Genomic DNA, 25,866 nt, shown 5'->3' on the forward strand with positions numbered 1-25,866 from the left:
TGGGCACATGTAATGTTGCGCAAAAATTAAAGTGGTGGGGGACCGTAAATGGTATTTTAATCTTTTAATTCATTTTGATATACAAAAGAGTTATTTTTAAAAATGAATTAAAAAACAATCACTTTTAAAAGGTGGTATTTTTTCTATAAGTTTCCTTTTTATAAATTCAAAGAGATTCGTGTTAGCGAGTATACATATTTGAGACAATAAAGAGTAGTCAAATAAATTTTTAATTAGATTGAAGATAAATAAGTGTATATATATTCTAGACGACGAAATCGAATTTATTTCGACTACATAAATTAATTTCAAATTATTTATATATCCATGTTTTTGAAAAAAAAAATTACAGACGCATCTCTTAAAAAATATCTGCAACTACTATAAATGTAATAGATGTAGTTGATTTACACATTTTTCGTGGTTAAAATTAAAAATAAAATAAAATAAATCACACATTTTCCGTTATTGTAATATTTGGACCATAGTTGGTTACTAAGTTGACCGGTTATATAGATGACCTCTCCCTCAAGAAAACAGAACCATCTAGAGACCACATGATCCCATCTCGAATTCCGCATCACCGCATCCCCATCGTAACCCTCTCGACCTCTCATAGCCGATTGGTCCTCATTTTCTTTCAACCAATGATATTTCGGCACGTTCCGGGTTCAGGAAAACTCGGATACAGACGATCTCTCCGACTCCGTCTCCCGTATATATAGCGGTGGGGGTTCTGTTGTTAGCTCCAAGACACCACAATTTCTAATTCTTCGTCGACTTCAACAAAACATAAGTAAAATGCCTCGCCGTAGCTCCGGTGGTGAGGTTTCTTGTTTTTGAGCTTCATTTTTATTTCGTTAGCAGCTAAATTTTTTGATCTGTTATTGATTAGCAAGAGTCTTCTTCTGATACTTTGTTGTATGGTTGTTTGTTCTTTGCTCCTTCTGTCTTGGTTTTGCAATATTTGCGCGATTATGATTTTACTTGCTAGGAATAGGATTTGATGTTCCTGTTTTTGTTTCTATCTAATATTTTTTTTTGCTGCTATTGGCATTTTCTATGCGGTCTCTTCCCAGGAAATGGTCACCGGTGGGAATATGTTACAAAACTTTGGTCTATTTTCTAGTAGGATATATTGGTGGTGAATTTGATAGTATATGTTTTTGTTAAGCTTTTATTTGAGCTTTGATTGCAAGGAGCTGCTGGTTTGCATACGACTTCTTTTCCTTATGAAGCTAACTGCTCGACTTTGTATAGTTGAATTGAATTGTTTATAACTGCTTTATATGTATGTTTTCATTTGCCTTGATCTTAGTCGACACGGAATGCCAATAAAATTTAAAATTTCTTAAGCATTTGTTGCTCCTATTTCTCTTGCAAGATTTGATCTCTTATGCCATTCTTGTGTCTTTGGTTAATATCCTCTCTAGTATGTAAAGGCATAGATCTGATTGCATGCCCATTGCTGAGCTTTTTGTACTTTAAGGCCCCCGTTGTTATTTTTGCTGCATGCTGCCATCTATCGTATGGCATATATTTTCAAAGTTTAAGGTTATACAGTGAGATTGGTGCATTATAATGTTGTCTGGCTACTTATAAATTATAATGATAAGTATATATCCGATTCGATGCTGATTATGAATTGATGAATTGACAGGAAGATCTGCCCGCCCAGCTCCTCGTGCAGCTACACCACGTAACCCACCTCAGCCAGGTGCCTCATTATGCATCTATAACATATATGTCCATGAGGAGAACCCGATTTTTTTTTTTTTTTTTTTAAATTATTATATTCTGGTTTATGGGTTCTTCGAATCTTCGTCTTCCTATTCTCTTTCTGCTGATTGAGTACACATTGTATTTCAACGTCTAGTGTAAACATAGTATCCCAGCTTATCTTCTATTCTTTTCTATTCCTTAAGCAGTTCGTCAAGCTCCTCCTCCAGCTCCTGTTCACAGTAGTTCTGGTGGATCTATGCTTGGTGGAGGCATTGGTTCAACCATAGCTCAAGGTATGTGGACACTAGCTGAAAAGTGTAATATATGATGTTTCGTTATCATACCTTCAGAAAGAGATTCGATTGCATTTTCGTTTTTTTCTGCTCACAAATTTCCCCTCGTTTCTTCTATATATAGGTGCGGCTTTTGGTACTGGAAGTGCTGTGGCACACAGGGCAGTAGATGCTGTTATGGGTCCACGGACAATTCAACATGAGGCAGTCGTCTCTGAAGCTATTGCACCTACACCTACTGCATCCAACACGGGGGGATCTGATGCTTGCAATGTGCAAACCAAGGCTTTCCAGGATGTAAGTATAACTTTTTACTTACCATTTGTTCTTTTTTTGAAACCTCGACCGGATATTGTCGCATATCCTCTTGAGGTCCAATGTATGTGAATCTTAAAAGAAGTTTATTGGCATATAAGTTGTCTTCTGTTAAGCGCGTATTGATGTTCCACTCTGGTGTTTGCTGTCATAGTGCTAGTCATTGATATTAAAAGAGTAGAAAAGTGTTATAATGTGATCATATTTTGTAACATGATCACAGAGTACTTTGCATGATTTATGGTGTCATGCTCTGCCTAATCCTTATTATTGAGAGGAAACATTTTCGTGCAGTGCTTGAATAGCTCCGGAAGTGACATCAGCAAGTGCCAGTTCTATATGGATATGTTGGCTGATTGCCGCAGAAACTCGGGCTCTATGATGAGTTCCTAAATAGATGGAGATTGATTTCGAAATGTTCCTAAAATTAGATGTTCTTGTTGGCATATAAGCTGGTGATGTAAGGACTGTTGGTTGCTACCTCTTATGTTCTTGTTGCTGTTTGCTGTGTGACTAAGGACATGTGAAAACAAGTAGATGTTTTTGTTACATGCTGCATTACTTGCTCAAAATGGATTTCTCATCTGCATTACACCTGCTGCTTCTTGTTTACAGCTTATGAATGAGTTGTGAGGAATGTATAGTTGAGTAGATGAACATATTGAGGTCTATATTACTAGATTTTATAATATTGATCAACAACAATATTTAATCATATCTTCGTTTTTTGTTTTTTCTTTTTTAATTGTCAAAGATTTATGTAATTTACTTGAACTTCCAATTTAAATTATTGGAAATTAGTTAGCTATTGTGTCTGTTGATTGGATTTGAACGAAATGTATTTGGACTTTCGGCAGTATTATTAATTCGACGCTCTTGTTGTTGATATTCATTCCATTGTTTATGAGAACAAAGTGCCGAGTATTATTAATGGAACATGATTTATAATTTTTATAGTCGCTGCCGATTCCGCAGTTGCAATCTTCACGTTTCAATTGATAAGGAGAGGATGAAACGTTCTCTTTTCGTCATGTGTTAACTAAAATTGATCTTTGCTCTAGATTTTTGTATGCGGTTGTCATAAAAAATAGTAGTGTGACATATAAAAGTACTAACATAAAATAAGCATTAGTATATGTATAAAAGAAAATTTAATGTATACATAAGGAAGCATGGTTAATATTTGCTACAAGGAATGCTAATAGTGAGGTCTAGTATTCAAATTTCATTGTTCCCTTTCCTTTCATTGTTCCTCTTCCTCCAAGTCACAAATAAAAAATAAATATCCCATATGGTACCAATTGTTTGCATTTACACAAAAATAAAACTTAAAAGATTGACGCATGTATCTAAAAATTTCGCCACACCAACAATTACCATTCATAATTACAATAATCTGAATAGAATGAGAGACACTTGCATTTATCAACTGTGGATGTCTAAAAGAGTTCATATCCAGGTCTAAATGATTGATGATGTTCATTTGGTTTTTCTTTGATTTTGTTGTTATCTAAGAAGTTAGTAATATGAATAAAAGCAGTCATTTAATATTTGAATACAGAGACTGAAGTGAACTCGCTATATTTGATACAATCCTTTTCAATTGAGTGTTTTTTTTAATACTTAATATGTGTGAATAAATGCCATTTACAAGATTGGTTCAGTAGTTGTACTCATTTCTTTTAAAATGAACAAGTTTTTAAGATGATTGAAAGTAGTATTGGATATCAAAAAAAGATAGTACAATATTTCCATCTGAAACTAGTGGCGAATTTAAGGGGACGTTGAACCATTTTTTTTCTTTTTTCAACTTCTTTAGAATTAAAGTTAATAGACGCATGAAATTGTCGAAAAATGTGCAACTTCTTCACTATTTTCCTTGCGTCCGCCTCTGCCTAAAACAATTGTGAAATTTTTATTGAATGAAGTTGAAAATGACCGTTGTCTATTATCACGTAGACAAAGGTTGACATTAAGAACCATTGTATATATACTATGCACTATTTTACTTTAAAATATCCACAGATTTGTATTAACTTTCACGTGGTAGCTGCCACAACCCACAAGTTGGCATCTTACATAATAAAAGAAGATGATTAATAAAGAACGCTACCAGCTAACAACTTGCATTTTTCATTTCAAGCAAAAAATACAAAACTTCTAATTCTTGTTATTAGCATATCTCTAGATAATACTCCATCCATTCCGCTCCAAATGTCTCCTTTCTTTTGAGCACGGAGATTAAGAAATGTGTATAAAGTAGATAAAATGGGTTGGTGGAAATTGTTTAAATATTAAATATAGAGAGAAAGTGTATTGCTAAAAAAGAAAATGAGACATTTGGAGTGGGATAACCACCAAAATAGAAAATGAGACATTTGAAATGGACCGAGGGAGTATATATTATGAGGCCTGTGCCTGTGGCACCAAACCGTTGAACAACACGCACGCGGAGAAGGTGGCAACAGTTTGTTGGCGGATAATACAAATATTTAACAGAGAGTCAACTAAATGTTTCCCAATTTTTGAAAGTGGCCCTTGGATTCTCCACCGGTTTATTTCTTAAACATTTGGTGGTGGAGAAAGAGTGAGTCAAATATTGGTCATGAAAGAAATTCTAAATTAGTGAAAGTTGACAGCGTACAACTTCAATACATGATAATCAAGAGTCAAGACTCATCAAAACATTCAACGGTGTTGACATTTTCCCTAGAGACAGCCAAACGACTGAATTTTATAGCCTGCTCTATATTTACATCCTTGTAATTTTTATTGAAGCTTTTCCCATCACAATCTCCCTTTCAAAAAGCTTGTGCACAATTTCCACCACGCGTCCCTGTCTGGCTCGCTCGTCTCCAACCTTGTCTTGCCCTCTTCGGCAAGGGACTCCTATTGTCATAAGATCATACAAGAATTAAAACTCATGAGCCATCAACTCAGATATGTATTCCTTCAAGCACTGCATTGTAATATCACTCAAAATAAACGTTAAACAAACCTCGATGAGTTGGCGGCTGGAAAGGCGGTCAATAAGGTGCAAGAGGATGTCCTTTGTGTATTCGGGATGGCCTTGGATGCCCATAATGTGATCTCCACATCTAAACATCTCGACTCCGGTCCTCTCCGACCATGCTAGCACCTCTGCCTCTGGCGGAAGCGCCCATACCTAACTCATTTCAGTTAGAATCAACACATCAATATTAGGATTCAGAAACAAAGTTAAAAGAATTGAAGGAGACAAACCTCATCCCTATGGCATTCAATGATGGAAAGTGAAGTAGGCATATTGAGAGAAGTGAATATCTTGGATGGATAAAGTTGAACTTGTGTGATGCCAATGTCCCATCCTCCTCTAGCTCTTCCAATCTTTCCTCCAAGAGCTCGTCCCAGTATCTAATTACAAATCAAAAACCCTTTTCACTCACAAAACCATATGTCAAACCCCTCCACATTTAATTAGGATTCTGTTTCCCATCACTTTTAATAGCTGTGAAAGCACAACTAAAGAATTTTGCATGCTTGGTCGAATTGGACATTCTTATCAGCCAACAAGGACAACCATATATAACTAGTATATTGCCATTTATGGACAAATTGTTTCCTGTTCAGACATCATCTTCTGCTTCGAGAGACGTGACATTCATTGTAGGAAATGAGATGGACTCATATATATATATAATATAACTGACAAAATTACACGACTTTCATTTGACATGCCGTGAAGTAATGAATATTGAAGAAACAAGGATCACAGGTTCATTCTACGCAACCGACCATTTCTTTATCACCATTAATTAATGGAAGTAATAAACATCAAGGAGCACTACATCTAATCCCAAAAAGAAGATGTCGCAAAATCAACTAGACACTCATTTCTCATAATCATATCATGAATTTCAAAGCTTTAGCTTTTACAAAAGCTACTGAAAAGACATCACAATCGTCAATCGACTCTATATGGATACATGCAACTAATCTTTTTTACTATAGTTTTCTTGATTACTCTTCTTACACGAGTGTTAATTATTCTAACTTGTAATGATAAATAGTCCAAAAAAAGAAGCAATTTGTTGTCAGACCACTAGTTGGTGGTCATAGGTTTAACCCAACATGGAAAACATTAAGTAGTGCAGGAACGGACGTGGACATGATGGCCTTAGCTCACTGGACAAATTGTTCTCATCCACTAATTTGTCTAGACAAAAGTTTATAGCTACCTACCATACTTAATATTGTTCAATTCCTAAATATCTACGTGGCTGTTTCTTCTATTTGTTCATACTTCAAAAAGAATCTTGTTAACACACACACACATATTCTTCATGTAATCAATAGACGAAATTCTCAAGGTGAACGTGTTTAACAAAGCATAGAGATGTTTTAGAGAACAATTTATTAAAGCAAATGCAAATTGATGCACTTTCTATGCTAGTGTAGCAATATTAACAATGAATGTAGTTAGTAATTCCCGTCAATAGTTCGTAGTTAGTAATTCCCGTCAATAGTTCAATTTGTGACGTTTTGTTTTTGTGGTATGTGTAAGATACACACGTTCAACGATCATGGCATGTTCTAATATAATATCTTTCTCAAGATAAGATGGAAAACTGGAATAACCATTCCAAACTATAGATATAATTAACATGTCTGACTAATATATCCTAGCGATATATATTAGTAAAATAAATAACTTGGGTGCCTAAGAAAAAGTCTGAACAACATAATTTAATCTCATAAACATTTATATATAATTTTCTTATAGCAACATAAATAGTTATATTGTTATCTTGGTTGCTTTATTGATGGGTAGCATAGTGTAAAAACAAGGCAGGTGGCGTGGCCCCAAACAAATCCAGCTGTACTGCATGAACTTGGACCACAATAAAGAGAACGCAGAGATATATATGCAACCGTCCACTTGTACAGGCAAATCCTAATACAGCTTGAGTTTTTCATTTTTAGGATAAATACGATATTTTTGTGTGATATCCCACTCTTTTGATTCTCTCTTACAACATAATAAAAAGGAAAAATTTATGTCTTCTGATACGTTATTTAACTCCACACAATAATTTTAAAATTTTCCCCAAGTCTTCATCTCTTGTTAACCAGAAGAAACCTGTTAACATTTACCTACCTTTTCGAGTTCTTGTGTTAATTTGAATAAATATGACTGGTGAGTTCTTGTGTTAGTTTGAATAAATATGATTGATGATACATATAATAAGAGGAATGTTATCTACCTAACGTGAGCATTTTATGTAATTACCACTCAAGTTTGGAAGATGTTAACAATATCTTTTGTTTTATAACATAAATAATGAAGCGATGTGTTCACTTTTTTCCTATAACTTTAAATAATTAATAAAAAGAATAAATTCAACTTTGATTTTATGTATAATTTATAAAATTAATAATCCCAATTATGTTATATTATATAAATAAATGTACAAAATAGAAAAGATAACCCTAATATGGATAAGCAACCAGTGATTACATAAAGTATGTAACATAACATTATAACTCTAATAAAAACTAAAGTTATTGTGAGAAACGAAAACCAAATTTCGTAAATGCACAATGATATAATTCTTGTTGCATTTTATAATAGTTGTATTTGCATTCTATTTCTCATATTTATATTCTTATATATGTATGATTTCAATAACTTAATGAAAAGTATAAAAATACAAATACAATTATTATAAAATACAATGAAAATTATTCCTTCCGTCCCACTCCAAATGTCCCATACCTTTTTGGCAATACACTATCTCTCTATCCTTAATATTTAAACAATTTCCACCAATCCACTTTATCTACTTTATACCCATTTCTTAATATCTGTGCCCAAAAGTAAGGGGACATTTGGAGTGGGACGGAGGGAGTATATTATTGTGCATTTACGAAATTTAGTTCTTATTTTTCACAATAAATGTGATTTTTATGTTAATCCAATCCTCCCTATATATTAAGTTTGAATTACTAAGAGTAAACACAAATTTTATCATAAAAGTTGAAATACTCTCTTCTCCAAAATTGAGTGATGATTGACACAATGACACTCTTCTATTGTTGCCTAATTTGCAGTGAGCCCCCACAGGAGAGAGAGAGGGGGGGACTCAAAACCCTTTTCCCACATTTTCGGCAACAAAGAGCTGGCTACTTACCTCTATACTATGTTTGGATCCTTTTTCTTTTCCTTTCTTTTCTTTTCTTTTCAATGAGTTACGGAAAAAAGGGTATCTAGTCAGCTATTCCTTGTTTCCTTGTGGCCATTGCTTTCACATAAAAAATGACATACCCTTAAATAAAATGAAGCCTTATTTATTAAATGTGTGCGGCCTTACCAAAAAAAAACTACAGCTACAATCCCATAAGGCTAATTCTAGCCGTGAATGGAATTGACTTTCTCAATTTCGACCGGTCCCTCTACAATGCGGCAGCTACATCCATATTTAAAAAATTTGTTAATGCATAGATACACGTATTATAGGCCCTACGAAACTTTACGATTTCGCCATTTTTAATTCTAAGAAACAATCTATTCGGCTTAAGCAACAATTCTTTAAATACAAAAAAAAAATTATTGACAGCTTTCTTAATAGTTGTCATTGGCCTGCTATATACTATGCCCCCCACCAATGTTTTTTAAACCACTAATCACACCCCATGTACATAACTGATCAGACTAGTTAATTATTTTATCAATAGATTGAGCTCTCTAGATCCATTAAATATATCTCATGAGATAGTAAAATGACAGGTTAACCCCTAATGATGAATGTACCTAAGCATTTCCTAACTTGACAATCTCAACTGTTTTTTATATTTCAAATTAGGAGAACTATTAAAGAATACAGAGAAGATAGATGCCACTAGAACATATTGGATTGTATATAAGTGGCACGGACGAACTTATTAATAAAAATTATGACGTTCGAATTTTACTAATATTTGTTAAGTGAAATTTGTCTCTCTTCCATTTGATTATAGATATCGCATAATAAAAGTTATCAATATATCTCAATACATAACGGTAAATTTGTAGTTGACACAAAAATGTTGATTGAATATCCTATTTCCTAACACAGTTGTGCAACGTGTAATCCTCAGCATGATATGAGATATCTATATGTTGAGCTTGACAGGATTAACTAATTGCTTTCACCGACTGACCAAGTCATCTCTGTCCCCCAAACCCTTTATTATTTTTAAAAATTTTCTTTATGATTTTGACGTCTCCACTTTAGATCTTATTTTATTTTATAGCTTCGTGTCCCATTGATTATTTATACACTAATCTAATTTATCTCTTATCGATAAACAAAACGGCCATTTTTCTTAGAAAAAAAGTACTAGTACTTAGTAAGGTTTCTTGAGTTCCTATACTTTTTTATGGAACAACAGTAATCCCATTTTTTTTACATAAAACAATTGTGGTCTTGCTTTTGAGTTAGCTAGTACCTAATTTAATTTAAACTGAAGTCAATTAACTAAGTGAACATAATTAAAAATTATAGACTCAAGTTTTAGTACAAGTATAGAGAACGAAATAGCTTAATAAGTTAAAAGTGCAACATGTGAAAATATGAGAATTTAGAAAGCCATGGTTTCTAAAAAGAGTAAAAATCATAGTAGTCTCTAGAGAGAAAATGTTCGATCCCAACTCAAAAAGGATAAAAAAGAATTTACAATTAATTTGTCTAACCGTCTAAAACTGAACCGAGGGGGTGTCACGCATTCTGTACAGTTTAATTTACACATACAAAAAGGAGAAAACCGTGTGACGCTGGAAAACCATGTAGAGACAACTGCCAACACCAAACTCACCAGACATAAAACCGAAAATGATGAAATAAATGTCCATTTGGAACTGCTATTTTTTAATTGTATATTGTTTCGATGCACAAAATGTATTTACCGCATATGTTGTTTCATCTTTCATACGCCTAATTTATAGCGGTTATATATAAATAAGTAGATGAATGCGAACGCAACCAACGCAGCGCAAATGAAATGGCTCGATTTAAACAAACAAAATCAACACGATCTGCACTAAAAAAATCAATTCAATAAAGAAAAAAGGTAAAGCAAAAGAAAAATACCTGATGACCGAAGCAAATTCCGAGAACCTTCTTCTTCATGGCGTCGAGCTTGTTGAGCAGAATCAGGAGCTTGCAGATCCAGAGGTCGTTGCCGTGGGCGTCATTGCAGCTTCCGGTGATGACGAAGCCGTCGTAATCGCCGATCTGATCGTCCGCCGGGAAATCGCCCCTCGCCACCCTGAAAACGTCCCAGCTCTCGCCTTCCTCCTTGAGCATTCTCACGAACACGCCGTAGTACCCGCCGTAGATTTTCTTGACGTAGTCGGAGTCTTCGGCGCAGAGGAGGACGGCGAATTTCTGGCCTCCCATTCTCTCTCTCTGTAAATTTGATAATATGCGTGTGTTTGTAGAGAGAGAAAGGGAGTGGGACGGGGAGGAGAAGGACGAGGACGACGAAGGTTTGGGGAATATGCAAATGGGTTTGATGTCCAAACTCATTTCGTAGGAGTTATTTATAGAAGCTTTAGGAGACGTACAGATTGATGAAATTATTTCCATATTTGTCCTTCTTCTATGCAATTACATATTTACCCTTGGTTTACCCAATTACTTACCTGCCCTTCATTTGCAATACAGCAAAGTCTCTTGTTTTAGTAACTAACCCAATATGTCGAAAATCCAATCAAATTAATCATTTGTATATATTCTTCCAAATTACTCCCTCCGTCCACGAAATGAGTACCCATATTTCATTTTTCGTCCGTCCACGAAATGAGTACTCATTTTCTTTTTTGGCAAGTGTACTTCACACATCTCTTTAATTAATACACTAAAAAAGTGGGACCCTTAAACTATTCACACTACACTCCATACATTTCTTAAAACTCGTGCCGTCTACAAAATAGTATTTCTGGACTCAAACCTTTCAAATCATGTATTCATTCTAGAGTTATTAGCCTAAAAAACCTTTAGTTTGTTTGAAAAGTATTATACATTACCAAATAAATCTAATAATTAATCATCTATTAATTAATGCGATGATTATAGAGACTGGGGATAAATAGTAATCTGCTAAATTGCTAATCATGTAAAGAGTTGGCGATTTCTTGTCATAAGTTCACCATAAAGGATTACTGAAATTCCATTGTAGAAGCAACATAAAAATGATGGGTAGATAGTAGTCCACTAGTCCCATAAAACGTTTGTGGGTTCAATGAATGTAGACTAGTATTATTTTAAGTGCTTGTTTACGATGGTTTAATTACTTTTTGGTTTATATCGCTTTCATTTATGAGATATATCTCGCACGATTTCAGTGCTAAAATAGTTTGGTTATATATATATAGAGAGAGATAGAGAGACAATATCAGCAAGAATTTACATATGCTAAAAATCTGAAAGAAGGGCATACATTAAACCTTTTAGCATGTCTTTTTTAAGTAAATGTACAAATCTTGTTAGGGCAGAGATTACTGCATCTGTTTTAATTTAACTAGTTGTTATTCTCGTAATAAGCACGAAAATATATAACGACATTATAAATATATACTAGTATGACCATCCATGCTATGCACGACGAACATAGAAATTAAATAATATATTTAAATAAATAAGTATGAATATTAAATATAATTAAATACTCGATTTTTTTTATTTTTTTTTTGGTTTTGCACCCTGCCAATTTTAAAATATGCATATAAATACCTGAACTTTGAATTCTTTATGATTTTGCATCCAACATGAATTTTTAGTACCCTCAAATTGTTACTGACATGACAGTCGGATTGAGAGGGAAATTTGAAATGCATAATGAAGCAGATAAGTTTATTGTTAATGTGGAATCTAGAACATGCAAATTGTTGCTAGGGTTTGTGATGTCAATCCGGCTGTCATGTCAGCAACGATTTAGAGGTAAAAATTCGCCCAGTGCAAGATCAGAAAGAATACAAAATTTAGGTATTTATAAGTAGATTTTAAAGTTAGGGTGTAAAATCAGAAAATAGAAAAAATTCGAGTATTTATAGGCCAATAACCTCTTTCGTTATTTATAGTATTAAATTTAGATGTTTTTTTTTTCTTTCAAGTATATGTTTTCTAAGATTACATTTTTCAAAAATTATATTTAAGTAATAGATGACTTTATAAAATAAAATAAAATATAAATTTATACTCTTCAAAATTTATTTTAAAAAAATATTATTTTTACATGTAAATGCACGTTATCTCTACTAAAATGGACAAAAGGTTGTGGGTAGCCGAGGCCTTGGGCAATGGTGCTTCCAACCCAAATTATACACCAGCTACACATGGGATGGGAGAAATGCTATAATGTTACCAATTAATTTGAATGGAAGAGATGCTTTACTATCCATAATTCCATATTGACAAAAAAAAAAGAGTTATTTTTTTTTCAATTCATTCCTGTCATAAGAAGTCAAACACATCATTGATACATAGATAGAATCGCCTTGTGTGTTATATTAGGTGGAACACAAAATTTAATACCAGACAAAAGTATAAATGTTATCACATCAATTAGTACAACGTCATAACATATAAGTGTTATCAGGTGGATCACAACCATCTACTAACAACTATAAGCATAATACTTTATCGGTGGACTAGAAATGAAAACATATATGAACAACACAATACATGTGTTATCATACACTACAAAAAAGCGCCGATTTACCGGCGGCAGTCTCGCCGCCGGCGATCACCGGCGGCTTTCCGACGGCGGTGCTGCCGACCCGTATTTTTTGAATATATGGCGTTGATACCGGCGGCAACGTCACCGCCGGTGATCACCGGCGGCATAGCGGCCGGTAAATATTAAGGCCGCCGGGAATTTTATTTTTAAATTTTATTTTTTAATATTTAGCAGATAGCGGCGGCATATGCCGCCGGTGATTCGCGGCGGTAATTTGCCGCCGGTAAAAAGAGTGCGGGTCGGGCTTTAGCGGCGGTAATGGGCCGCCGCTAATTTTAAAGCCCAAAATCGTGCCCTAACCCTCTCTCCTCCAGAACAGATCCCCCCCCGCGCGCCTCCAGCCCCCCTGCCCCCCCCTGCCCTGCCGCTGCCCTGCCCTGCTGCCGCCGCCTGTCGCCGTCGCCGGTCGCCTCCGTCGCCTCCGTCAAGGTAAGCCCCTCCTTTCCTTCTCTCTCTCTGTCTCTCTCTCTGTCTCACCCTCTCATCCTCTCTTCATCTTTCTCCTCCTAATTGCAGGCCAATCCTGCCGTCTCACCGCTCCTGCCACCGCACGGTTCCGCCGTCAACTCCTACGGTACACTTTCGTTTTTAATAGACTTTTATTTATTTGTTTATTTATTTAATATTTATTTGTTTGATTAAAATTAACATAATTCTAATTACTTTATAGGATGTTTAAAGTATGATAAATTGAAATTAATTTGGTAATTAGATACTTTATAGGATGTTTAAAGTATGATTAATTGAAATTAATTTGGTAATTAGATTAATTATGAATTGATTTAACTATAGTTACTTTATAGGATGTTTAAAGTATGATTAATTGAAATTAATTTGTTAATTAGATTAATTTTAAATTGATTTTCTGTTTTGGATGAAATGATATGTTATTATATATTGTGGGATAGATTTAATCAATTTCTTAAGGATCTTCTCCCTTTGGGATAGAAATTGATTATTGAAATAGCCTTTAAATGATTTAATAGGCAATAGATATATCAATTATACGAGTGTTCTCTACTGGGGACAATTCAAAAGGAACTTCAAGGTTAAGCGTGCTTGACTTAGAGCACAACTAAGATGGGTGACCCACTGGGAAGTTCGCCTAAGGTTTGAAATATTGTATAAATACGAAAATATTAGTGGAGATAAATAAAATAAATAAAATAAATAAAATAAATAAATAAATAATTTAAATAATTAATTCATTACCGGCGGCAATATCCCGCCGGTAATTGGCGGCGGCCAAGGGCCGCCGATAATCCCCAACTATCGACGACCATCGGTGTAGTGGTGGTGATCACCGGCGGCAATGCGACCGCCGCTGATTACCGGCGGCATATAGCCGCCGCTGATTAACGTTCGGGAAATCACCTGAGCTTCCCGAGAAACTCCACCGGCGGTAGGGCCGCCGCCAATCTCCGGCGGCTGAGCTTCGCCGCCGGGATTCACATCTCCGACGAGATAAATACCGGCGGTAGGTTGCCGCCGGTAATGCCGCCGGTAATTGAATCGCCGGCGGCCGTCCCTTTTTTACCGGCGGGAAATGCCGCCGGTAATCACTTATTTTTTTGTAGTGATATATGTCAGCCACAACTCAAAAATATACGTTATAGAATCAATTAGAACCGAATAACGTATATAAGTATAATGAAAATATATCCATTACTGAGTGGTCCAAGTCAGTAGCATTCCACTATGAGTTTAGTGACTACTCCTTAGCTAAATCAATTACAAAGTTTTCATCCACCGATAACACATTGTGCTTAATTATACTTCCTCCATTCCTAAAAAGTATATATATATATATATAGGGTTAGGTTCAATGAAAAATGCCTAAATGTAACAAAGAAGAGAGAAGTAATCTCATCCGTTGATCTTATCTAATCTAACGGACATGATTTATTCACGCCATGTTCAACGGATTTTTTCGTTGAACATTCGTGAACATATACAATATTTTTGGGGGTTCTGGGTTTCGACCCCCCATATGTTCAACGAAAAAATCCGTTGAACATGGCGTGAACAAATCATGTCCATTAGATTAGATAAGATCAACGGATGAGATTACTTCTCTCTTCTTTCTTACATTTAGGCCTTCTTCATTGAACTTTGGCCTATATATATATATATATATATATATATATATATATATATATATATATATATATATATGGATGGGCTAAAATAAGAGCATTTCTTAAGATATAAAATAAGAATCATTTTCAGCCCTTAGATCATCAAGATCTACGGTTGATTCATAATCCTGTGGGATGGATTTATGGTCCTGAGTTCGAATCCCAAAGGTAGCAAAAATTTATTTTTCACAATTCATATCTTTATACAGCGAATTCATACGTGTTCTATATAAAATTCATACAATAAAAATTGCTCTTATTTCTTATTTTAAGATGTGCTCTCACGGTAGCCCACCCCTATATATATATATATATATATATATATATATATATATATATATATATATATATATTGTATCGAAAACACATTGTGCTTAATTATACTTCCTCCATTCCTGGAAAGTATATATATACATTTTTTTTGTCCCTTAAAAATTAAGCACGTCTATTTTGGAACATAATTTTACACAATTCTTTATATTTTTATCTCTTAAAAGCATAAAATTTAAAAAGTAGTGAATCTTTTTTTTTTCCCACTCAACACATTATCCACCAAATATTTTTTTAAACATGTGTCGAGTATTTGTTACTCTCTCCATCACACTTCACTTGATCTAGTTTTTTTTTTTGGTCGTCCCTATTTTTTTTAGTAATAAATTTTCATTACAATAAATATGAGTCCACATACTTTGCACTATTTTACATTATATTTTACTCTTCTTAATAATTCTATTAAAAAAAATTAGACCAATTGAAATGAAACGGAGAAAATATTAAATTGTAATTGATTTGATGAGACGTATGATAATTATTTTTAATAGGATTCAGCACATGATATATTTTTCTAAATACAAGGATAAACACATGAATCATGTGCACATGATATATTTTTCTAAATACATGCGACATGATTGGTTCGACTGAAAACTGAATCAAATCGAAAATCAAAACATATTCAAAAAATTAATTGAACCGATCAATTATAAGGAGATGATCGAATCCAACAGAAATCGAATGCGGAGTTTGATTTCCAACAGTTACGGAATCGACCAATCAATTTTCTTAGCACTTGTTTGTAGTGGAATTTTCGTTAGGGGAATAAATTTAGATGGAGTTTGATTCCGTCACTGTTTGTTAATTTGGTATTTATATTTAGGGGTAATATCAAGAAAACTTCTGAATTATACTTACTTTATCAAAAATACCCTGAAACTTTTGAAATGTTCTCTAAATCCTCAAACTATCAGGTTTTTATCAAATATATCCCTCATTTATTTTTCAATTACCAGAAACGTGATATGGCTCGCCGGGTGCCACAATGTAATTTATATTCTATTTTTTTAAAATAACATGAAAAAAACGATTTCGTTTCGTACCATATTCTATCGTATTTATCCCTAATTCTAGGTTATTAACTTGAATTTCAAACACGATAGGAGTGAATTTTAAATTTCAGAGTGGATTTTTTTTAAATGATATGGTACGAAACGACGTCGTTTTTGCCATTGCATTTTTAAAAAATAGAATATAAATTACATTGTAGCATCCGGCGAACCACATCACGTTTTTGGTGACTGAAAAATAGATGCAAGATATATTTGATAAAAACCTGATAGTTTGAGGGTTTAGAGAACATTTTGAAAGTTTCAGAGTATTTTTGATAACACGAATATAATTAAGGAGTTTTCATAATATTTTATATTTAAAAATTAATTGAGTAATTATAAATATAAGATAATTAATATAATAAATAATAATAAATAATTACTATATCGTCAGGAGTGAGGTGAGATTATTTTTCAAAGACGAATAGTGAAATAAGAGAGAACTTTGATTTTATCATGGACCCTCTAATGAGATATTGGATACCAAACTTATAAGCCCTACCAAACATGCACTTCATGTATATATATATAACAAATCTAAAACTTTAATATATAGATTCAAACAATAATTCAACATGAAAAGAACGTAAAAATACGAACTTTTATTATTTTTTAATTATGAGATTTTTTATTATTATTTTAATGTGAGTTTGGACCGTCGGTTCGATTTCGATCGAATTCATTGGGATAGACCGAGCCAATGAACCAACGGAACTTGGTTTTTCTATATTTATAACCGAATGGAAACCGAAATCCTATTTCAACTAACTCAAACTCTCTGATTTGGTTTGAATTTTCAGTGCCTGGTTCCAGATACTAATACTCCAGTATTTTATATTTATGATTTTTATATACAAAGATAAATATAAAATTATTCTTTGCTATCCATGTATTCCCAGAGAAGCGGCATGAATTGCGCATTTGCGTGTGCTCTGGTATTTGGACATGAAATGAGCTGTAAATAAATGGCACGACAATATACTATATGACATAAATAATTAAAAACTTTGGAAAGGAAAAAGAGAAAAAGCATGTGTAAGTGTAACAACGAAATGTAGAAAATTTTCAGTTGTGTGTCGTCAAGGGCGTACGTGGAAGCTGCCACGTGATATTTTATCTGGTGGATCACGTGCGAATCTTAGCTGATGTTTTGCATTCTGCCATCCTTGTCAGCCCCAATTCAATCTCCTTTAATTAATTCATCTCAGATGCAATTATTTTTCCTGTTAAATATGGATCAGATTAAGATTTCAACTCCTAGTTTTATATTGAACTGTACACAACCAATTATTGGTCATCTTAAATTTTTAACCCATTCTTTTATTCTAACTTTTGAATACATTTTTATATATATGGAATATATATTTTCTGTAAGTACGTGAGTCTGTGTAATTTTTTTTTTTGATAAACTATGCATATGCTTAGATGAGATATATTATGGCAAGCTCTATAAAAGTGTTTCTTACATGTGTAATTTTTATAACATCATTTAATTATGGCATTAAGTTATATTCATGTCGGTAATTACATAGTATTAAATTCATTTTCCGTTGAATTTATTAACCGTACCGAACTAAAGCCTGCTAATATCATGTCACATATCTTTCTCTGCCCTCTTTGCAGAATTGATACTATGAATCAGCCACGTGATTGTTGATCTCAAATGTACATCCGATTTTATATAGGTGATTATCTTTTTGAATTTTGGAAGCATTTAAATTATAGCATAGTATAAGGAAGTGCATTAGTCCGTGGGATGGGATTCACTGTCCCATGCATAATTTTATGTGTTAATATATCCCACTCTTATAATAATTATTATTTTAATAATATTTTTTATAAAAACAAAATTTATTATAATACTATGAATTATACTTAACTTATATTTCAAAAAATTAAAATTTTAAATAACTTATCAACCTATTATTAGCTAACACTACAAGTGAAATTGAATGATAAAAATTAATTATATATCCTAATTAGATTAAATAAACCCTAATTAATAATAATAAAATTAAACTAAAACCTAAAAAGTTGAAATTGGAGAAAAAATATATAAGAAAGTAAACAAAATTGAAAATGAAACACAAAGTAGGACATCAAATGTGGTACACTGAATCTAAATCAATTACTTTAATCGTCCCTCAAATAAGTATCTATTTGAAAATGACTCATGTTTTGATTTGATTGTTTTGAATTTAGAAAATAATGCGATGGGAGCTTAAAATGATTCAAATCAAATGCTTAGGAGCCAATTATTTTAGTAAAAAACCTTGAGTACTTCCGTTGGTTCAGTGCATCCACCTTAATTAATTACGGTTCATCATTCTAACTAAACTTTATTATTTTTTTTAATTAAATTTAGTGTGGCTCAATATATTAAGGCCATGTTTGATTACCTTCATAAGTTTCGCCAATGTTGTTAAAACCGTGATTAATATCAAGGTTGAAGGCCTTGATATATATATGGATTTTATTGTTTGGTTTGCAATGGTAATTCTTTAAATTACACCTTTGGCTGATTGATAGCCCCCATTAATCCCAATATTATAATTGGAAAGCCCTATTTTGCCCTTAAAAGACATGAGTTAAATACTAGAATACCCTTTCAGATTGTTGGGTTATATTAGGCGGGAGAACTACATTTCCCTCCATTCATTACTAAGCAAGAATTCGAAGGGTTTGGCGGCGAATTGAAGAACCGAAGAACGGAGGAGAAGATCCTGCACAGGGGCTCCGATCGAAGCTCGTTGGAGTAGGAACTTGGTTGTGTTCGACGCATCCATGGCAAGCAATTCCGTGCAAGAAGGTTAGTTCGCGCTTCGCATATAAATTCCAGAGCGTGTATTTTTTTGGGGGAAACTATGATTGCTGGAAGCTTTGGTGAATCTAATTGTCGTTTATAGTGTTTTATAAGTTGCCTGCCTACATTTTGTAGAAATTGTGTTGAAGATATAAGATGACTATATTGACGTGAGTGAATATTTGTCAAAAAATGGCGTGAGTTTCTGTCCTTTTGTCTTTGGGTATTGGTGGTTGTTTCTTGCCCTTGCGTGTCTACACCATATGCCGTAGTCTTTGAGTTTATTTTGCTACTGTATATGCTTTAAAGTATGCTTACTTTATATGGTTTTGGGTATGAAATCAGGAAGCAACGACGTCACCAAAGGCAAGGTAAGTAAGCCGGAAAAGACTCGTCGAAGTTGGTCGAGGAAGGAAGAGGAGATACTGCTCGCGTCATTGAAGGAGCTCGTGGTTAACGGTTGGAAAGCCGACAATGGTTTTAGGGCCGGTTACTTGACTAAGCTTGAGGAGTCAATGCGTAGGGAATTTCCAGATACTGACATCAAAGGCATGCCTCATATCAATTCAAAGATAAGTGCTTGGAAAAAACAGTATGGATCTCTCTCATTGATGCTAGGAAATAGCGGGGCAGGGTTCAATCTCAAAGGCACATTCATGATAGACTGTAACAACGACACCTGGGAGCAGATTGTGAAGGTAAATACACTCACTTTATTTCATTGAAAAACATTTGAATATAATGGGAATTGCTATAGCTGTTGCCTCTTTTTATGAAAATAAAATAAAACAGAAAGACAACAACGCATTGAAAATGCGATATAAGAGTTGGCCCATGTTCGATGATTGGAAGGACATATTTGGGTCAGTAAGAAGAGAAACAAAACTTATAAATTGCACATACAAACTAACACAAGCTTCAACTAATTATAAGTGCAAGCAAACACCATTTTAGACTAGTAAAAAGACCTCACACAATATTCCGAAGTCGACATGTAGCAGTACATAAGTATCTCACATATTAGTGAAATCATGAAAACAACCTAACATAAACTAGACACAAGTTAAGCACTCTAACGCATCTCTATATATTGTTGCCACATTTGTTGAGCTAAGTCCTCCCTTGCTGCAGTCCACGCCGGTGAAGGCTCGACTCCATCGACGTACTCCCCACCCTCAAGATCCATATTTTCCATCTCTGCAGCTTGGTTGTCAAATTGTTGCTCGATTGGATCAACAACCATGTTAGACCTTATGAAATTGTGGAGGACGAAGCATGCCATGATTAATCGGTTTTGAACCTTGACGGGATAGTAAGAAGAGCTACGGAGGATGGCCCACCTCATCTTCATGACACCGAATGCACGTTCAATTGCATTCCGTGCCTTCGCGTGGCGTAGATTAAATAGCTCACGGGCATTTTGTGGTCTACCGGCAAGAGGGCCCCATTCCTTAAGATGATATCTCACGCCTTTGTAGGGTGCCAAAAAGCCGTCACAGTTAGCGTAGCCGTTGTCGCACAAGTAGTAGTTTCCTGTAACCATTGCCAAAAGTTCCAAGTAGAAATGTAAATAATGAATTCGTCGAACAAATGCACCACAAAACATTAATTTCTACAGATACATAGTCTTTGTGAATACCTCTTGGCACTCTAAACCCATGTACCCTCGTGAGTGCATCGCGGAGTACCCTTGAATCGGCGGCGGAACCTTCCCAACCAGGGAGAACATACACGAATTGCATTTGACGATCGCACACTGCTAGTGTATTGGTTGCGATCTGCCCCTTACGCGTCCTGTAGCGTGGCCTATCATTCGTTGGCACCATCACATCAATATAGGTGCCATCTAGCGCCCCCAAGCATCCCTAGAAACAAGAGTGGAAAGATGCAGTTAAGAAATCACTCGAGTGGCAGGAATCAACATGTATTGAGTTTAATCACCATTGCCAAAGTATCTTTAAAATTTTAATGACATATATAAAGCTTACCTTGAACCATTTCCATCGAGCATCGGGGCACTCTTCATCGACCGGCTTTGGTTTAACAAGAAGTAGTACGTGTAAGGACAAGATGGCCTTCAACACCACGTGGACATAGTGTGATATCGTCTGCCCGGACCGCAAAAAATCGAACCTAACAACTCGGTTTTTTTTTATGGTGGGCTAGGACTGACAAGAATATGGCTACTTGTTCCTCCACGGTTACAAACCTCTTATCCCTCATACCCGTCAATTGACGTAACAACTGGCACAACCGCCCGAAAGTGTTGCGATCCATTCTCAAATTAACTATGCAGTCAACATCACTAACATTTGTCAGCCGATTTAAGTGCCTAACTTGGGCAGACATACGTGGTATCATAGCATATGGCTGACATGATAAACCACGTTTCCTCTTGCGGGATCTCACCTTTTCAAAGAGTTGGATTACCACAACCAGGTCCAACAAAAGGCTAAAAAGTATTTCTTCAACCATTAAATACACGTAAGCTCTTAAACGACATGGGGATGTCATTTTGGCAACTGAACAAGTACACAGAACTTTGTTACAACTGCATCAAAATGAGAGAATGCCTCACCCATGAGTACAAATCATACCTTTTTTCACAAGTCAATAAACTTCTCATGTAATGCAGTTTCTACATTATTGTCAAATTCACCATACCAGAGCACATATAATCGAGAATTTAAACATATATTCATATTCCCTAACGACCAAGAACAAGTGAGCTCAGTTCATAACAAAAACATACAAATCAGTCAACTTGGGTCTCAATTTCAATATGAATTCAACATTTCCAAATAAACGAGCCATCGACGACACAAGATATTGCCGATTTATAATCACGTAAAACACACCAGATAGCAATTCAACTTACCCGTTGAGTTTTCCCGGCTTAATAAACTGCTGACAAGAACTTGGGGTCGAGGTCTCCCTCGCTCTATGTATGCGGGTATCCCCTGTTCGGAACCAACACCAAATAAACCAAACACAAAGAAATTTTAAACACAAAGAAATTTTCAGACATTTTAGCAGAAAAAACCCATTATCAAAAGCATTGGAAATCATATAACCCATTACAATTTTTCAAGAAAATTGGGATGCGAACTGAACCCTAGATGGAAATGATTAATCTGTCAATGTACGAAATCATCTCAATTTCTTGGGGTCCAAACTCAGTTTCCATCTCAGAGGGGTTGTTTGAAATTACCTGTTGGTGTGAAGACGACGATGCGAAATTTCTCGTGTTGAAGACGACAACCACAGTTTCTGTAAGAAATATATGAACACAAATGATATATCTGAAGAGGGAAATGCGATATTTTGAAATGAATTTGAGGGCAAAACTGGAATCATCGAATTTCGTGGAAATCACTGTAGAAGCCATGGAAATTAATCTGAGGGTAGCTGCGGGTTCTAATTCCTTGGAGGAACAGTGAAATGTGGAGCGGGCCTTCATACAACAGCGGGCCCTCTTTGCTATTTTTAAAGGAAACCAATCAGCGAAAACTTCTATTATGACCTCTTTATGTTGGCTTAAAGGCCCAATCAAACATGACCTAAAATTGGTGTATATAACCTCAGCTCATAGGTGGTTGTATAATCGCTGCCTTTTACCGCTTCTCGAAAACGGACAGAAACATCCACGAAAGCTTTTCGTTTCAGCTTAAGCTTCAAAGATAAAAAAGACTTTCTTTTTTATGTGTGTAGAGAAAGAGAATGAGGGAGGAAGGGCTAAAGTAGTGTCACTTCTTGTCATTTTTATCTTGAAAAAAGCAAGTCAAGTCGTGATGACGTGAATTTAATTATATTGGCAGATATCTGTTTAATTTGTGTGTGAAAGAATCCGTTTCCATCTTTGAATGGTCAGCAAACTGTAGTGTTTTTTTTTTGTTTGCTGTAGAACCCATGCAATTTCCACGTTATATATCCTCTCTAAAAACTTGAACATTGGTCATCTTTTCTTTTCTATTGTACATATATGTCATGGTTGCATATTGTATACTTTGAATAATAAATAATTATCTGGTTTTGGAGCACTAAATTGTGTTGTCGAAGCAAATGAATAGTGAGTCTAATATTAGTAATCAGAGGTAGTACACAAATGTTCTTCCTAGTTAGTGAATAGTTTGATCTAGAGTGCGTTTACTTTGATAGATAAATTTATCATAAGAAAAGTGAGATAATAAAAATTTATGTCTCCTTATTTCTTTTCCCATATTTTATACAAAAGAAAAGTTTATCATTTTTTCTTCCTTATTTTCACTTCAAGGAGTGATAATTTTTAAAGGGATAATATTATCCCTCTTGAAGTGAAAATAAGGAAGGAAAATTTATGTATTTATCTTTTGTATAAATGAAAAAAGAAATAAGGTATTTAAAGGCATAAATTTTCGTTATCCCTCATTTTTTCATGATAAATTTATCCATCAAAATAAACGTACTTGCAGAGAAAAAGAAAACACGATAGACTTATGAGTAATTGCATAAATTCACCTAATATAAACTCCATTATCTTGATGAATTCCGCTGTTAATTAGCATACAATCATTGTGTTTTCTTAATGAGCTTAGCTTTCCAAGTCCTATACATTCGCTTTTATTATAAATTTTTTTAATTATAAAATAATGTGTTGTTAATTATGGAGAGATTAAACTAATTAAAAATGTATGATAATCAATTCGACCAGGTCTATCATCTATGGGATATAGTACTATCTTTCTAGTAGTAGTAATTAAAACCCTTGTTACAAAAGCTTGAATTAATTTATTATTGACTCTTAGACAGGCGAAATATCATCTTCCTTTTTCCCCTTTCCCCAATTTTTTTTTGATGAAATTACATTATAAATAATACAAACCACACACACCCCACCTAGTGGTTTATTGTGGCCGAGAGTACTCGAACCTGTGACCTCTTGGACAACAGGCAACCACCCTAACCACTAGGCCATTCCAAGGGGACCCCCTTTCCCCAATTGCTCCTCATAAAACTTAAATCAAATTAAGAGTAATTATTGTGAACAAATTTCGTTTTGCTTCAGTTCTAATGTTATAATTCCATTATTATCAAATCTATATACGTTGAGTGACATCTAATGATCCATTTCATATAACATGAAATTTATCTATTTATTTATTTTACCTTTTCTACTTGGGGGAGAGAGCCGCTTTTGCTTGCATATTAGTGGTCGTTTGGTTCAAGTAGAGGAATAGAAAGATAATGAAATCGAATAAAGGAGTGGAATAGTAATTATTACTTTTATTGAGTGTCTGGTTTAACAATGAAAAAGAATAATTAGTAAGAGATTCTCTTTCTTTTGTTTCCCCTCTATTAGAGGTAATAAATTGGGTGATTGGATTACCCCCAAGTAAGATTAATGGTTATCTTATTATCTAAACCAAATAATAAGTAATGAATTTAATTAATTGATTCCCTTTCCAACCTCCAAAAACACCCAAACAAACATGGGCTTAAGTTTGCACCGATTGAATCATATATATATATATATATATATATATATATATATATATATGGGCGCGCTCGAGTGAGACCCCCTATTTTTCGTGTAACATGAGTACAATGAATAAGACATATAATACTAATGAACAAAACGTATATCTAATGAACAAGATGTATATAATGATGAAAAATAAAATTTAAAAAATTCGTAATGAATAAGATATACTCCCTCCGTCCCGCTAAAGTTGGTAACATTCGTTTCGGCACGGAGATTAAGAAATTGAGTGTTATATGTTTTAATAGAGTGTGACCTACAATTGTTGACCAAATTAGTGAGTAATTGTTGACTTAATTAAAGTAATTTTGGCATTTTTAGAAAGTGGCCTACAATTGTTGACCAAATTAGTGAGTAATTGTTGACTTAATTAAAGTAAACTTTTGCCATTTTTAGAAAGTGGCCAACTTTAGTGCTACACGCAAAATAGAAATGTTGCCAACTTTAATGGGACGGAAGGAGTATATACTAATGAACAGGGCCATATATACTGATGAACAATGCAGTATATACTGATGAATAACAAAATTTAAAATATTCTGCTCCCTCCGAACCCTGCGAAAAAAAAAAACACCCTCCAAATACAATATCAGCCATAGGATTGATAAAATAAACGCACCAGATCGTGCCCTAGATCTCACTAAAATTAGAGGGTCTCATTGGAGCGGCCCCATATAGTATTATACTATGTCTTATTCATTGTACTCATGTTACACGAAAAATAGGGGGTCTCACTGGAGCGCGCCCCTATATATATATATATATATATATATATATATATATATATGGGAGAGCTAGAATAAAAACACTCTTAAGTGTATAAAATATAAATGATTTTCAGCCCTTAGATCATCAAGATCTACGGTTGATTCGTAACCCTGTTGGATGAATTCGTGGTCCAGGGTTCGAATCCCAAAGATAGCAAAAAATTATT

The 25,866-nt window shown here is 34.3% G+C and overlaps 3 protein-coding genes across 6 annotated transcripts; 1 reads left to right on the plus strand and 2 right to left on the minus strand.

Moving 5' to 3' along the window:
- The first annotated feature begins 511 nt into the window (after positions 1-511).
- Positions 512-2,922, plus strand: LOC131005170 (uncharacterized). 2 transcript variants are annotated; one of them, XM_057931989.1, is made up of 5 exons: positions 512-823; positions 1,661-1,717; positions 1,929-2,015; positions 2,140-2,312; positions 2,625-2,922. In XM_057931989.1, exons 1-5 carry the CDS (start codon positions 802-804, stop codon positions 2,721-2,723), a joined length of 438 nt encoding a protein of 145 aa, XP_057787972.1. In that variant the 5' UTR covers positions 512-801; the 3' UTR covers positions 2,724-2,922. The 2 variants fall into 2 exon arrangements, with proteins under 2 accessions (XP_057787972.1, XP_057787971.1); XM_057931988.1 differs by having other exon boundaries at positions 631-823; positions 1,926-2,015.
- A 2,007-nt stretch (positions 2,923-4,929) lies between these two features.
- On the minus strand, positions 4,930-10,878 carry LOC131005171 (gamma-glutamyl peptidase 5-like). Its single transcript, XM_057931990.1, has 4 exons — positions 10,439-10,878; positions 5,574-5,723; positions 5,329-5,496; positions 4,930-5,219 (listed from the first exon to the last, which is right to left on the minus strand). The coding sequence occupies exons 1-4, from the start codon at positions 10,874-10,876 to the stop codon at positions 5,118-5,120; spliced, it is 858 nt and encodes a 285-aa protein (XP_057787973.1). The 5' UTR covers positions 10,877-10,878; the 3' UTR covers positions 4,930-5,117.
- Positions 10,879-20,321: 9,443 nt separating this feature from the next.
- On the minus strand, positions 20,322-22,972 carry LOC131005172 (uncharacterized). Of its 3 annotated transcripts, none has more exons than XM_057931993.1 (7): positions 22,763-22,972; positions 22,626-22,684; positions 22,293-22,374; positions 21,510-21,965; positions 21,403-21,424; positions 21,054-21,279; positions 20,322-20,947 (listed from the first exon to the last, which is right to left on the minus strand). In XM_057931993.1, the coding sequence occupies exons 6-7, from the start codon at positions 21,238-21,240 to the stop codon at positions 20,487-20,489; spliced, it is 648 nt and encodes a 215-aa protein (XP_057787976.1). In that variant the 5' UTR covers positions 21,241-21,279; positions 21,403-21,424; positions 21,510-21,965; positions 22,293-22,374; positions 22,626-22,684; positions 22,763-22,972; the 3' UTR covers positions 20,322-20,486. The 3 variants fall into 3 exon arrangements, with proteins under 3 accessions (XP_057787976.1, XP_057787975.1, XP_057787974.1); XM_057931992.1 differs by having other exon boundaries at positions 21,510-21,702; positions 21,824-21,965; positions 22,626-22,972; XM_057931991.1 differs by having other exon boundaries at positions 22,626-22,972.
- Between the last annotated feature and the right edge of the window lie 2,894 nt (positions 22,973-25,866).

Source organism: Salvia miltiorrhiza, chromosome 1, assembly GCF_028751815.1.
Source record: "Salvia miltiorrhiza cultivar Shanhuang (shh) chromosome 1, IMPLAD_Smil_shh, whole genome shotgun sequence".
Classification (NCBI taxonomy): domain Eukaryota; kingdom Viridiplantae; phylum Streptophyta; class Magnoliopsida; order Lamiales; family Lamiaceae; genus Salvia; species Salvia miltiorrhiza.

Excerpts from the sequence above, each read along its gene's own strand:
- LOC131005170 (XM_057931988.1), top strand. The coding sequence starts at position 802 with ATGCCTCGCCGTAGCTCCGGTG. Across the intron at positions 824-1,660 it reads GCCTCGCCGTAGCTCCGGTG|GAAGATCTGCCCGCCCAGCT; the intron begins GTGAGGTTTCTT and ends ATGAATTGACAG. Across the intron at positions 2,016-2,139 it reads TGGTTCAACCATAGCTCAAG|GTGCGGCTTTTGGTACTGGA; the intron begins GTATGTGGACAC and ends TTCTATATATAG.
- LOC131005171 (XM_057931990.1), bottom strand. The coding sequence starts at position 10,876 with ATGAGTTTGGACATCAAACCCATTTGCATATTCCCCAAACCTTCGTCG. Across the intron at positions 5,724-10,438 it reads GAATTTGCTTCGGTCATCAG|ATACTGGGACGAGCTCTTGG; the intron begins GTATTTTTCTTT and ends ATTTGTAATTAG. Across the intron at positions 5,220-5,328 it reads CCAGCCGCCAACTCATCGAG|GAGTCCCTTGCCGAAGAGGG; the intron begins GTTTGTTTAACG and ends TTATGACAATAG.
- LOC131005172 (XM_057931993.1), bottom strand. The coding sequence starts at position 21,240 with ATGGTGCCAACGAATGATAGGCCACGCTACAGGACGCGTAAGGGGCAG. Across the intron at positions 20,948-21,053 it reads TGGGTTTAGAGTGCCAAGAG|GAAACTACTACTTGTGCGAC; the intron begins GTATTCACAAAG and ends CAATGGTTACAG.